Consider the following 13,825-nt stretch of genomic DNA (forward strand, 5'->3'; position numbering starts at 1 on the left):
GAACTTAGAAGATTGATATATGATTAATGCATGATAACATAAACATGTTTGTAATGGAAATGATAATTTACATGAGTAAACTAGAAGGGAGAAAAATGTTGTGTTTCGGTCAAGAGGAAAAACAATGAAGAAAGTTCCTTGTGTGATGAACATCCTTAGAGAAACAAACTAAATGGTAGAAATTAAACTCATGTATAATGTGAAAATAGTTATTAGCTTGTGTTTTATGATTTAGAATGATATGATTGAGAATGATGAAATGAACACTTGATGTCAATGCCCCATGTTTCAGTCCCATGAAAGCTTAAATAAGAGAATCCTTGAAAAATATGCATATTTGAATTTAATTGTATACTACTTGACAATATTGTGATGAATTTGATGAGATTATTAAATGAATATGATTCTCGAACATGTTTAATAGAACTTTGTAAATTGGAATGTGTAGAACACCTTATGCCATGTTATAATAGATGAGAATTTGATAATATCATATGAAGAACACAAAGTATGCTTGGTAGGGAAGTGACATAGGCTTCGAGCATCTTAGAAGAAAATAGAAAAGAAAGACCTTCATGAAAATAATAGTGATTAATAGATCCTCTTTAACAATATTTGATGATTGGGTGAGATTATAATAGAATTGAGACATTACATGTTATCCTTGCTTCATAAACTCTTAGAGGTGAATTGTTTTGTGGTTTATGTCCATAATTAGGTTGAGGTATAATCTTTAGGAAGAAAACTTTGTATTGACTTTATACATGTACTTAGGAAAAGAAATGTCAAAGTGACTTAGTTCTCTTTAATGAATTTCAGTGTCAAAGTGACTAAGTTTTCATTAATAATTTTCAGTGTCAGAATGACTTAGTTTTCATTGATGATTTTCAGTGTCAGAACTTAGTTTTTGTTGATGATTTTTAGTGTTAGAGTAACTCAGTTTTCGTTGATTATTTCAATGTTAAAATAACGTAGTTTTTATTGATGATTTTTAGTGTCATAATGATGTAATTTTCATAGATGACCTTCAATAAAGTTGAGAATAAATGTCTTATTATAACATTATTACTATGCAAATGCACGAACACAAGAGATTTTTGTATGAATGTATGTGCGTACATGTGTATGAAAATGATCTTTAACGATGCCTAGATAAAAATATATTAAGTACTGGTCATCGTGTGTCGGAGATGCAACTAGAATTGGATCTTTGACCGAGCGAGGACATACTAAACAAGGAATAGGTAGGTGATTCCCATATTTATTTGATTTTATTAAATTTTCAAAGTATTATTACATAATGTTGCTACCCAAATTCAATTGTTTAAATTATTCATGATTGTAATGAATAAGATTAGCTTTGACTAATGATATCCATGTTGGATAATCAGGAATGAATAATGAGATTAGCTTTGGCTAATAGTATCTATAGATAACTAGAAATGAATGAATCCATATTGGATAATCAAGAATGAATTATGAGATTAGCGTCAACTAATGGTATCCACATTGAATAACTTCGAATGAATGATAAGATTAGATTTGGCTAATGGTATCCATGTTGGATAACCAGAAATAAATGATAAGATTAGCTTTAGTTAACGGTATCCATGTTGGATAGCCGAGAATTAATGTGTCAGTTACAGTTGGAATTAATGCTTAAAGAACCATATACAAATTGACAACAATTAGGAAATAATAGTTATACATTAAAGGATCCTAGACACACAAGGATTCCTAGATCATAATACATATCATCAACTAATGTTGAATATATATCAAATAAAATAGCATGGCATAAGGTCATATGAAGATGTTAAGTAAAATATTAAGGATAGACTCACTAGGAAGTTATTAATGAGAATATACCTATTTAAATGTTAACACAATTACAATTATATATCTATTGTCCAATTATATAATAAGAAATGTTTATACACTTCCTTTGAGTAATAGGGACATCTCATGACCATGGAACTTAGCAATTTCTTAATAAATATTTTGCAATAAACTATGTAGTAGTATGAATAGACGACTTGCATTTTGTAAAAACTTTATGATATCGACATTCGAAGTTGTGGTTGTAAATTATGGTGTATGAACACTTAATGTTATGAATGCAATAGATATGTATCCTTCCTTTTGTATTACTATCATATATTATATGTATGTGTGACGTATTGAATCACTTAATAATATTTGATTAATGAAATGATAAATGGTTTCATGCAATGCATCAATGGAATGTGATAAAAAAAAATCTCATCTCTTGCTTATTACGAATAAGCAATATATCATAAATCTAGTGAATTTTGTGGGTTATTACAAAACAACACCAACATTAACATATGTTTGCGATTTGAAATTTGATAAATAAATCACAAATTATTCTAAATATAAATAAATTATATATTAGGATTTAAATTTACATTTATGAGTTATTGGAGTTGGTTGGAACTAGACCGGAGAGGCTGGAAAGAGGAGAAGCAGTGCCTGGAAAAACAAAAAAGTCGGCATGTGTACTATAAGCTTCGTTTCACACGCCATCAAGGTAGGGGCACATGGATATTTATGCTATGTGCACAACTGTTTTCTCTTCCTGCTAGTATGGGCGGTGTCAACCACCTTCATTAGAGATGAGAGATTAAAGGTCTGGAAGTCTTCCTACAACTTTGGGAGGCTAGTTTTTTTGTGTTTTTGTTGTTCCATTGTCTCCTTTTGTTGTTAACATGGGTTTTTCTTTGCAAGAATTTTTTTATTTTTTTATATTTTTTTTTGTAAAAATCTTTTATTTATATTGTCTAGGATCCTTTGTAAAATAAATTTAAAAAAAAAACTAAATTGATCACACCTTAGCCATGGATTCCTAATTAATTAGATTTCGTCTTCTTAATATATAAGATCTCTTTCAATAATTTTTTAGTTTCACAATTTATTTCTCTTTTGCACAACCTCCCTTTTTTTATCCCTACTCTTCTTGCTCCACTTTTCCTTTTTTTATTTTCAATGTATTCCCTAAACTTTTTATATATATATATTACAATAAGAATTGAATTAAATATCGAGAAATTGGGGATAAAAAAATGAGTGTATGCCCCGAATAAAATTCCTGCACAACTGATCCACTTCTCGCAGACGTGGATTGGCAATTTGGTGGTCTGAATGGGAAAGAAAAGATAGGGGTAGCAGCCACTATTGACTGGCACAGCGGAACAGTGCTCCCAGCAAGGGAAAGGTGGCTAACCTTTTCTGGACTCTATCTCCAATGTATCCCATACGTGTGCTTATGATCAACTCTTAGGTGAAGAAGAGGCACCCCAACGCAGTGCCCAAGATCCTCAGTCTTTGAAAAACCACTCTGATTACTAATACTTCTAGCAAGACGGTGATCAACAATGTTAGATCGTCTTAAGAATGCTCCCTTTTTTACTAGAGGCTTCACGTACAAGACAAATAAAGGCATTTAAGAATCTCCTGCATCTGAACTGAGCATGCCTCGATCGGCAAATTAGTATATCATGTCGTCAGTGAAAAATAAACGAGAGATTTCCAGACCCTTTCTCCCAACTTGAACTGGTTGCCATCTTCCTGCAACAACACTCTCCTCTATGAAGTGCGCTAGTCTCTCCAAACACAACATATATATAATCAATCTTTTTACATTAATTATAAAATTTAGTTTATAAAGATTCTTAAATATTTAGTGATCGATATACAAGACGAGCCTCTACATTGATACAGCATCTGCGACCAAACCCATGATTTAAAACCATGCTAGTTACACTTAAAATTGCAAAACACTTGTAGTCTATCGTTGTTCAGGCTAGATTTTACAACATTATTGCACAACTCATCAAGAAACCTATAAATTCCCACAAGCTTATATCACTGTTGAATTGCGATGTCTTCACACACACACGTGTGTGTATATATAATACAAATAATAATTTCTTTAGGAATAAATCAATTTTGAAATTCAGTTGTGAAAGCCCCCTCGGGTCGATTCACAGGAGTAAGAGTAACAGATGCAGGTTGTTTCGTTACTGCAGCTAAGATGTCAGCGTAACCAACCACCCCAACTAAAATGTCATCACTATCATCCTCAATCACCCATACATGGGTTGCCCTGTGAGACAGCATCTGAGCCATCACCGCGGCCAACGAGCTTGTAATTTTACATGTCAGGGGTGCACTTCGACCCCTATACATGCTCCTGCCCATTCTGATTGAGCTACCTGGATTGAACCCAATGCTCCTACTACTAAATTTCCTCAGCCTCGTAGAACCAATCCCATTAGCTGTACTCTCATCACCAACTGCTGAATTGACTGCAAAATCCAGGAGCGATCTTGCTGCTTCATTATCCTCAACCCCCATTACAAACTGCCCAGCAGAGAGATTGGCTAAAGCCCATGCTGCAGCCAGGTAATCACATTTCCACAATCTGGAGGCTGATATTTCCCCTATGATCTTACACTGGCCGTCTGGAATGGGCTCCACAACAGCTACTTCACTGGGATCTCCAGGTAGCTTTCTCGTAGCTTCAAAAGCAGGGAGAGAGGCTTCTACTGACGTGTAGTTTGGGTTAATGATTCCAAGGGAGGAAATGGATGAAAGAGGTAGTGGAGCTAGAGCACCAAGGCATCCAATGAGAAAACGGATGACATCTTCTCTAGAGAGACAGCAAAATTTGTTGTGGTTGGAAGTGCCAGAAGATGAGGAAGGACGGTTGGTGTTTATGGTGAGGTTATTATTGCTGCTGTTGTTGGATGCATCAGCATTCTTGAGCCACTTACCATTGTAGAGAAAAGAGAATCGCTTGCTCATACCTTTCCATACCATGCTTTTTGGAACAAGAAGGCGCCTTACACCTTGCTTCATCATTTCCAATGCATCTATCAATCTACCACAAGCACCAAAAAGTCATTTCCTGATATTGTATATTTCTCAGGAATGCATCATAAATTGCTGTAATTTGTGCCATATCAGATCACATGACATTATTTAACAATCTCACACTATATAAACTCTATTCTCTAGTACATAGATAACATTAGAGAGGAAGAACAAAATGAAAAATCCCTTAAGATTTCTCAAAAAAAAAAAAACATTAGTTTACAAGATGACTGAAGGGAAAAGCAATTGTCAATAAGTAATGCACTCTGGCACTGATATATGTTTGTCTCTAGATACAGATTAACACACACACACGCACACAAAGACAGAGAGACAGACAACAAAAACAACTCAAAGTTGGTTTCAGATAGAACATGTACAAATATGAAGATTATTTTTATATGGGAAAAGATTATGTGAGCACCAAATCTATCTTAAAAGGAAAAAAAAAAAATTATACCTAAGAAGATCAAATTCTAAATTTTTTAGAAACACTTTCAATTTTTGCATTAAAAAAATTACTCATTTCTTCCCATTTCTTTCATCCTCCCATTATTGCAAGTGACAACCAAGAATGAAGAAACCAATTTTCTCCACCATTTAATAATATTACAAAACTACAATTCTTAATACATACAAGATTAAGTCAATGTTCCTACATCCTTCTTCCTCAACTTGAAAATCCCCACCAATCTCACCTTTTCCTCCTTCTCTACACCCTCACTTGACACAGCCAAGGAAAGAGGTATTTGGATCACACCATCCATTAACAAGGCATTGTTTTATTTTAGAGGTTTATATATTTTAGAGAACTTTTTATTTAGGTTGATTTATACTTTTTTGCACTTTGTTATTATTAGGAATTTTTATGTTAATCAAACTTTTATTCTCTTGATGATTAGGACCTTTGGGGTGCCTATTCACACATATTCTATATTTTGAGCAGCCATATAATGAAAGAATTGAGATTTGAAAATTATAGTTTTGATTATTGAGGTCGATTTCCTCATGGCCTTTGAGATAGAGAATGGGTTTTGAACTTAATCTTTCTTTTCTACTTTTGTTTTGCATCACCTCTCTCACCAACTGATAACCAGCCAGTCCCGAGTGATTACCTAGCTCTTGAATCACTAATATAACAAACAATTTTAGTAACTAGATTATTCATCCAGTGACCAATTGGTCTAGCAGCCCGTCCCCTTTACAGAAACGTCAGCCTGTCAAGTGCATTATGTAATGCCCAATTGTGAGAAATTGGTTCGATGACAGATTACAAAGGGAAAGGTGTGACCAGCTAACCAACGACCATATTTAATAACTTGGTCCATGAGAACAAACCTTCTATTGAATCCCATGTCAACACTCTGGGGCATTGAGATAAAGAAAATGATAGAGAAATGCAGTACATCCCATGGGATTAAGGCAAATTCCCAATGAAATTGCACATACTTTGGTTCCTCGGGAACACATTTTTTGTAGTGAAGTTCAAATTTCCTCCATTATGATTACCATCAAGAGCTATTTGAAAACATTCAAGAGAACCATAAATAGAGCTGAATAACAAATCCAAGAAATTGAGATACAGAATCTCATATACCACAAATCCATGAGAATATAATAATACTGAGTAGTGTTAAAAGAAATTAGATTAAAAGCTACTAACCTTGTAGCGGGATCAACCTGTTTGAGAAGCGAAGCATTGGGAACAACAACCTGTGAGACCGAAGTCTTGATGGCCTTATCCTGGTCCTCCAAGCACTCAGTTGAAGCCAAAAAAGCTACAATATCAAGAGAATTAAGGATACCAACAAACCTTTGTTGTCTCATTTCACTGGTCTCAATCATGCTCAGATGAGATTTCCTCTTCCAAACTGGAATCCCACACTCTGTCGACTCTCCAATCGCCCGAATCGCAGATTCTACCGTCTCTGTCTCGTAGAATTCCACCATCTCTGGCTTCCCCACCGTCAGATCTCCCACCACATGATAAAGAAACACAGATGCCATTGATCAAATTCTTTTTCGTTTTCTAAAAGCAGAGAAAAATAGCGGTAAGAAGAGTGAAGGGGCTATAAGAGGGAATGGAGGAGAATGAGGAGAAGGTGAAAAGCTGTAATGGGTAATTTGCGGAGAATCAGAAGAAGCAGAGGATGAACAATGTTGTTTATAGGTGCAGAGATGAAGAAAGATATGGCCATTGATGGAGAAGAAGAAGAAGAAGGTTGAGGCCCATCAAACTCAGGCTCTATTGTATCTTTCGTGGATCACTGAGAGGAGAGAGGGCGTGAAAATTGGTCAGCTTATAGACAGGGAGGAGAGACACAGTTGTGGATGAGATTGAATAAATAAAATAAATCAAGTGTTGCTTGTTTGATTGGATTTGGACATGTATTCACTGCAAATAATGCAGCCACGGTTTTCACTTTTGCATTTACACTGCTAATATTTTGGTTGCACCAATAATTTTGGATGGGTTGTCCACCCTACGTTAAATTTTAAATTCTTCCTAGCGTGAAAACAAATATACAAGTGATGACAAAAAAAAATAGTTATTTATTTAAATAAGTTCAATCAAATTCAAGTTATTAATTTAAATAAATTCAATAAAATTAATTAATTTAATAATATTATTATAAAAATAAAGTCATCGATAAAAAAAAATGAAAAACAAATAACAATAACTAATGAAAAAAAAATAGATACTTGTTAATATTATAAAAAGATATCATTTAAATATTATTAAAATATCTCAAAGATCTCATTTGATAACAGAGTAAAAAATAAATAAATATAGAATAATGTTATGATACAAATCTCGTGATTATGTGGTTATGTAACCTATACGTAAGAAAAATAAATCCTGAAAAACCAAAGAATCAAGTTTGATAAAAAAAAAAGTGTAAAAATAATTATCTAAACCAAGAAAGCAGCACTATTAGAATGAACTTTCGACCAATGATTAGCAAATCACGAAAGAGAAATATAAGAAAAAACATCACAAAGTTAATTATACTTTTATAAGTTTGATTGTTCTTTGTTTAAACAAAACAAAAAAAACATGTTGCTCCAAGCAAAATAATTATTATTATTTATAATTTATGGTTGCAAGGCAAACCTAAGTAGAACCCAAATAACTCTATTTATAATAGGTAAAAAAAATATCTTAAATAATTCTAGAAGAATAATAAAAAAGTTATAAATAAAATAGATTAAAAAAGAGTCCTAAATTAATTAGAAAACTAATACAAATTTCACACAGTTGCTTCTAAATGTTATTTCAAGTCCTTCCTAATGTTCGATTGACCTAAAATTTTAATTTTATATATATATATAAAAAAGACCTCCAGAAACATCTAATAAAATTTCAGCTCGATCGGACTGCTAAATTGAAAATTATGCTTGATAGTATAAAACTACAAAACCAACTTTAGCTCTTCTAAATAAATATGGAAATCTTGGTAATAGTTCATGCCCCTTAGTTTCCTTGTAGAATATGGAAGCTTCCAAAATATTTTGCCATTAAATAACATCATCCTCCTTTTTTCTTATGTATATAGGATAAATAAGAAATCCTTATAAGAAGAGAATTTTGAAACATTTACAAGAATGATTGTCACACTTGAAAACTATGTTGTTGCTTATTAAAGACTTTTGTAGAACTACGAAATCTCCTAAAATTAGGTGTTGGATATCCTTGCATTATTAAGAAAAGATTCTGCTCCAAATTTAAAAGGCCACAAGTCAAAAGACAATAAATAACAAAATCCATATTGTATTTGTTGATTGATATCGCAAGACTTTCTAGAACTTTAATTGACCTAAAATATTAAACTCATGTAGAAAAATAAGTCTGGAAACACTTGGTAAAATTTCCCCTCAATCCAATAATTGAATTGAGAGTTACACTAGATAGCGTAAATTTGAACAACATGTAACATCACGCTAAAATTCAAATTTGATTGTTCAAACCTTGCAAAAATCTTATCACCTTATAAAGAGGAAAATTAAAAACAAAAAATAAGAAGCTCAATTACCATCAAATCAAATGCTAAAGGACAATCTAAACAAAAATTAATCAATTTAAAAAAGGACAAAAAGACTTAACTCGAGTTAGCATGTCAAATTCGCAACCTGATTATAAGGTTAAAGAAAAAATAAGGGATGCCAACTCTTATAAGTAAACTAAATAAAGAATGGAAAAATAGAAAAAAAATCAATTAAAAAATGTTAAAGAAAAAAAAAATTAAGTTAACTCGACTAATACGTGACATGGGATATGATAATTGATGCAACCATATTATTCGATAGTTTTACTCATATTTACCTGGTGTTTTGTTCATGTTTTATATATAAAATGTCTTGATAATCTTTGGTTTATGTTTTGAAGGCATTTTTGGATGTGAGATGTGGAAAGAAGTAAATTAGAGATAAATTTAAACCATGCTCCAACCTATGTTGAATATTGACAAATTTGTTCTTTAATTGATATTTTATGCGGAACTTAAGTTATAGAAGTTGAAATGAAGTGATTCTAATAGCATTAAAAAGCTAACATACATATCTTTCTATACATATATAACATAAAAAAAAATAGATGAAAATTACAGCCTTTAAAAAAAGTGTTGGTAGCTCTCTAGGGGTTAATTAGGATTATATGGCCTTGGATTATAAGGAAAAAGAGGATCCTACATAATCAACTTGGTATAAAGATTGAGTTGCTCTAGGGGCAATGGAGAAGTTTTTTTTCTTGTAATTTATTTCTACCATGTGTCATGTAAATTTTAGAATTATGTGTTTACAAACTAGTGGAATCTAAAATTTGTATTATAAACTCGTTTTAACTCTTATTTACATTATTAGTAACTTAATTGATGCCAAAAAGAAGAGTATTATAACTAGTATGTATAAGAATGCTCTTGGAACTCGTATTTGTTCATTTGTATTTGATGTTAATTTTCTATGTTTATATGATATTAAAGTGAAATGATGCTTTGATGTTGTAAATTATATAAAATTGATATGTTAATAGATGTTTTGTGCGAAGATGATCTTGTCTTCTTTATTATTACATTTGGGTTGTCTTAAATATAAGTGTGACCTTTTTGCTGCTAAAAATAGCTAGTTAATGCACCTTCCCGTAAATAGATCATTCCTTCAAAAGATGATTGCATTATTTCTAAGTTATAATCTTAATTATTCCTTTCATTTTGCTTTGATTGCATTATTCCTTCACTTTAAAAAGAAGAGTTAGATTAATTTTTTACTAAAGACTTGAGCTTTTTAACTTATAATTTACTCTTTCTCTGTGAATATTTTATTTTATTCTTTTTTTAAGTCAAAGATATGTTTACATTATAAGTGTCATTTTTAGTGGTGAATTTTTATTAACTTGAGTGATTAGGTTGTGATCTTGAACTCATGAAAAAGATCATGTGGGTTTAATCTTGATTCCATGAAAAATGATTGTGTTAGGGTTTTAATGTTGAGCCCATGAAAAAGATTAGTGTTATAATAAATAAGATTTCACCCACAAATAAGGCTATGCAGAAAATTAGAAACGCTCGTGCTTACCGCATGAGGTGTGGACTAGGTTTTTAGGTTGATCTCTTCTAGTTTATTTTGTTAACAATGAAAATATAACTTTTAAAGATCAAATTGAATAACAATAAAGTTTGATGACTAAATTGAAACATATATAAGTTTTAAGGTACTTGGGGAGGAAATTTGCCAATTAATAATATATTATGTATCAGAAAGTACTTTAAAGGCGCACATTTTGTGAAGGAAGAGTAAAGTGAGAAAAAAATACGAGACTGTGTGTGGCAGTCTGCGTTCCTCCAAGAAGCAATCCACTATTTACTGAGTCTCTCTCTCGGTATCTTTACGTACTATATCTGGTTGTAATATTATGGGCTCAGTTTCTTCTTCTTTGAATGTTTGAATTTGGTTTGCTACTATAATTTTCTCCATCTCTAGCTCTACAGAAGCACATAGGGTTTCACTTTTTCTCCCTTCCTGTGCTATGTCGAATTTTGTTCACCCTTGTTTGCTGCAATTACTGCCACTCTTGTTCTTTGTACTGGTACAGTTGTTGTGTGCATCATGCCAATCTGCCTCTGTTGATCTTAACCCAGAAGACAAAGCCTCCCTTTTACTGTTCCGGTCTTGGATTCAGGACCCAGTTCATGGCTTGTCAACCTGGTTTGGTTCTAACTGCACTAACTGGACAGGTCTGGTCTGCCAAAATCACACCGGCCAGGTCATTTCTATCAACTTGAGAAACGTGAATCTGTCTGGTTATATTCACCCCAATTTGTGCAATCTTTTGTTTCTTGAAACCCTGGTTTTGTCTGAAAATGGTTTTACGGGCCAAATCCCATTGTGCTTTGGTAGGTTGCAAAATCTCAAAACCCTTGATCTTAGTCACAATAGATTTGGTGGTGTTTTGCCTGACTCACTTATGAGGCTTAGACAATTGAAGGAACTTACTTTAAATGGGAACCATGATTTGGGAGGTGTTGTTCCTTGGTGGGTTGGTAATTTCTCGTCCAATTTGGAAAAACTTGACTTGGGTTTCAATTCTTTTCATGGGACAATACCTGAAAGCTTGTTTTACTGCAAGTCATTGAAATATTTGGATCTTGGAAATAATTACCTGTCGGGTGATCTTCATGACTTTTTTCAGCCTCTGGTTTTTCTCAATCTCAGCTCTAATTCGCTTTCAGGTACTTTGCCTTGTTTTTCTGCTTCCATTCGATCTCTCGGTGTTTTGAATTTAGCTAGGAATTCTATTGTGGGTGGTATTCCTACATGCATTGCTTCCCTAGAAGAATTGACGCATCTGAATTTATCATTTAATCACTTGAATTATGCAATATCTCCGAGACTTGTTTTCTCTGAGAAGCTTCTTGCATTGGATTTGAGTTTCAATGATATATCTGGTCCACTTCCAACCAAGATTGCAGAGACAACAGAGAAATCAGGCCTTGTTCTTCTTGACTTGTCCCACAATTGTTTCTCTGGTGGTATCCCTTTGAAGATCACCGAGCTGAAAAGTCTACAGGCATTGTTTCTTTCTCACAATCTTCTTACTGGGGAAATCCCTGCTAGGATTGGAAATTTGACGTATCTCCAAGTGATAGATCTTTCACGCAACTCATTGTCGGGTTCAATTCCTTTAAATATTGTTGGGTGTTTTCAGCTACTTGCACTAGTTCTCAATAACAACAATCTCTCTGGTCAAATTCAACCAGAACTTGATGCGCTGGATAGCCTGAAAGTATTGGATATAAGCAACAATGGGATTTCTGGGGAGATTCCACTAACTTTGGCTGGCTGCAAATCACTTGAGATAGTAGATTTCAGCTCCAACAATCTCTCGGGAAATTTGAATGATGCAATAACCAAATGGTCAAACCTCAGGTATCTCTCCTTGGCTCGAAACAAATTCAGTGGAAGTTTACCCAGTTGGCTGTTCACATTTGAAGAGATCCAAATGATAGATTTTTCAGGCAATAAATTCTCTGGCTTCGTACCCGATGGCAACTTCAACATTAGCTTGGAGTTCAATAATGGAGATGTTAGACGATTGCCTGCAGAGCCATTTCTTGCAATTCGAAATATTGAGATCAAAATATCTGTGTTGGTTGTTGATAACAGTGAATTGAGCTTCAATTACCATCTATCTTCAACTGCTGGAATTGATCTATCTGATAATTTGCTACACGGGGAGATTCCACATGGCTTATTTGGACTACAAGGTTTGGAGTATTTGAACTTGTCATACAATTTTCTTGACGGTCAGGTTCCCAGTCTAGAGAAGATGCAAAGTTTAAGGGCATTGGACTTGTCACATAACTCTTTATCGGGTCAAATACCAGGAAATATTTCCAGGCTTAAAGAACTCGTACTCTTGAACTTCTCATATAACAGTTTGTCTGGATTTGTTCCCCAGAGAGAGGGGTATGGAAGGTTTCCTGGAGCATTTGCTGGAAATCCAGATTTGTGTGTGGAGTCCCCTAGAGTAAAGTGCGACTCAGGTAGCCTGCCAGCTGTGCCTGGGAAGTCATTTGAAGAAACTGAAGGTCCAATTTCTGTTTGGATCTTTTGCATAAGTGCCTTTGTTAGTTTTTATTTTTGTGTTGTCACTCTATTTTGTTCCACTCGAGCAAGAAGTTATCTTCTTCAGACAAAAGTTTAAAATCCTGTCAGCTTACGTTAGGGAAACCTCTCGTGTATTCTTAGTTATCTATCATCTACCTGTTCACTGATATGAGATGTTACCTACGTCAATGGTTGTTTTCCTGCCTGTTTACTGAAGTTGATAATAAAGGTTGGTCAGGTCAGGTGAGTTACAAATGTGACATCTCATTGGAGAATCACAACTGGAAAATCACTGTAGCTTCACTCTTATTTACACTGTTCATTGGGACAATGTAATGGTGGTTTTCTCCTTCCATCCAGAAAACTTAACACTGGTTTAACAACTAAGGATATTAAAGTATTTTAACTAGATTCGTTTGTTATTATTAAATTTAACGAGAGTAAATAATTTTTTTTTCCATATTAACTGCATAGTAAAATAATTAAAATAATAAAACAATTAAAATACAATATAAAGCAAAAAAAATTAAACTTGGCCTTAAAGGGTATATTTATATTTTTTATAATGTTTTTTTTTTTGTTATTATAATGTTAATTAAGGAGTAATTTGATATTTGTATAAATATAAAAAATAATAAACAATTAAAATAATGAAATGATCCAAAATATCTCTACAATCAAAAAATTTAAAACTTGAATTAATGAGCTTTTTAGTTATTTTACAATAGATTTTTTTTGTTGTTATTAAGTCAGCTAAGGTGCAATGTTATATTTGGCTAAAAAACAAAAGACAAGCACATGTATAACATGTGTTAGGCGTCTATGT

The 13,825-nt window shown here is 33.1% G+C and overlaps 2 protein-coding genes across 2 annotated transcripts; one reads left to right on the forward strand and one right to left on the reverse strand.

The window, feature by feature from the left end:
* Nucleotides 1-3,645: 3,645 nt before the first annotated feature.
* Nucleotides 3,646-7,259, reverse strand: LOC118040625 (CBS domain-containing protein CBSX6). Its single transcript, XM_035047597.2, has 2 exons — nt 6,560-7,259; nt 3,646-4,903 (listed from the first exon to the last, which is right to left on the reverse strand). Exons 1-2 carry the CDS (start codon nt 6,901-6,903, stop codon nt 3,964-3,966), a joined length of 1,284 nt encoding a protein of 427 aa, XP_034903488.1. The 5' UTR covers nt 6,904-7,259; the 3' UTR covers nt 3,646-3,963.
* Nucleotides 7,260-10,675: 3,416 nt separating this feature from the next.
* On the forward strand, nt 10,676-13,254 carry LOC118040623 (receptor-like protein CLAVATA2). Its single transcript, XM_035047595.2, has one exon. It carries the CDS (start codon nt 10,919-10,921, stop codon nt 13,094-13,096), a length of 2,178 nt encoding a protein of 725 aa, XP_034903486.1. The 5' UTR covers nt 10,676-10,918; the 3' UTR covers nt 13,097-13,254.
* Nucleotides 13,255-13,825: the final 571 nt, after the last annotated feature.

The sequence above is a fragment of the Populus alba genome, chromosome 13, assembly GCF_005239225.2.
Source record: "Populus alba chromosome 13, ASM523922v2, whole genome shotgun sequence".
Classification (NCBI taxonomy): Eukaryota; Viridiplantae; Streptophyta; class Magnoliopsida; order Malpighiales; family Salicaceae; genus Populus; species Populus alba.

Excerpts from the sequence above, each read along its gene's own strand:
- LOC118040625 (XM_035047597.2), bottom strand. The coding sequence starts at position 6,903 with ATGGCATCTGTGTTTCTTTATCATGTGGTGGGAGATCTGACGGTGGGG. Across the intron at positions 4,904-6,559 it reads CAGGTTGATCCCGCTACAAG|ATTGATAGATGCATTGGAAA; the intron begins GTTAGTAGCTTT and ends TGCTTGTGGTAG.
- LOC118040623 (XM_035047595.2), top strand. The coding sequence starts at position 10,919 with ATGTCGAATTTTGTTCACCCTTGTTTGCTGCAATTACTGCCACTCTTG.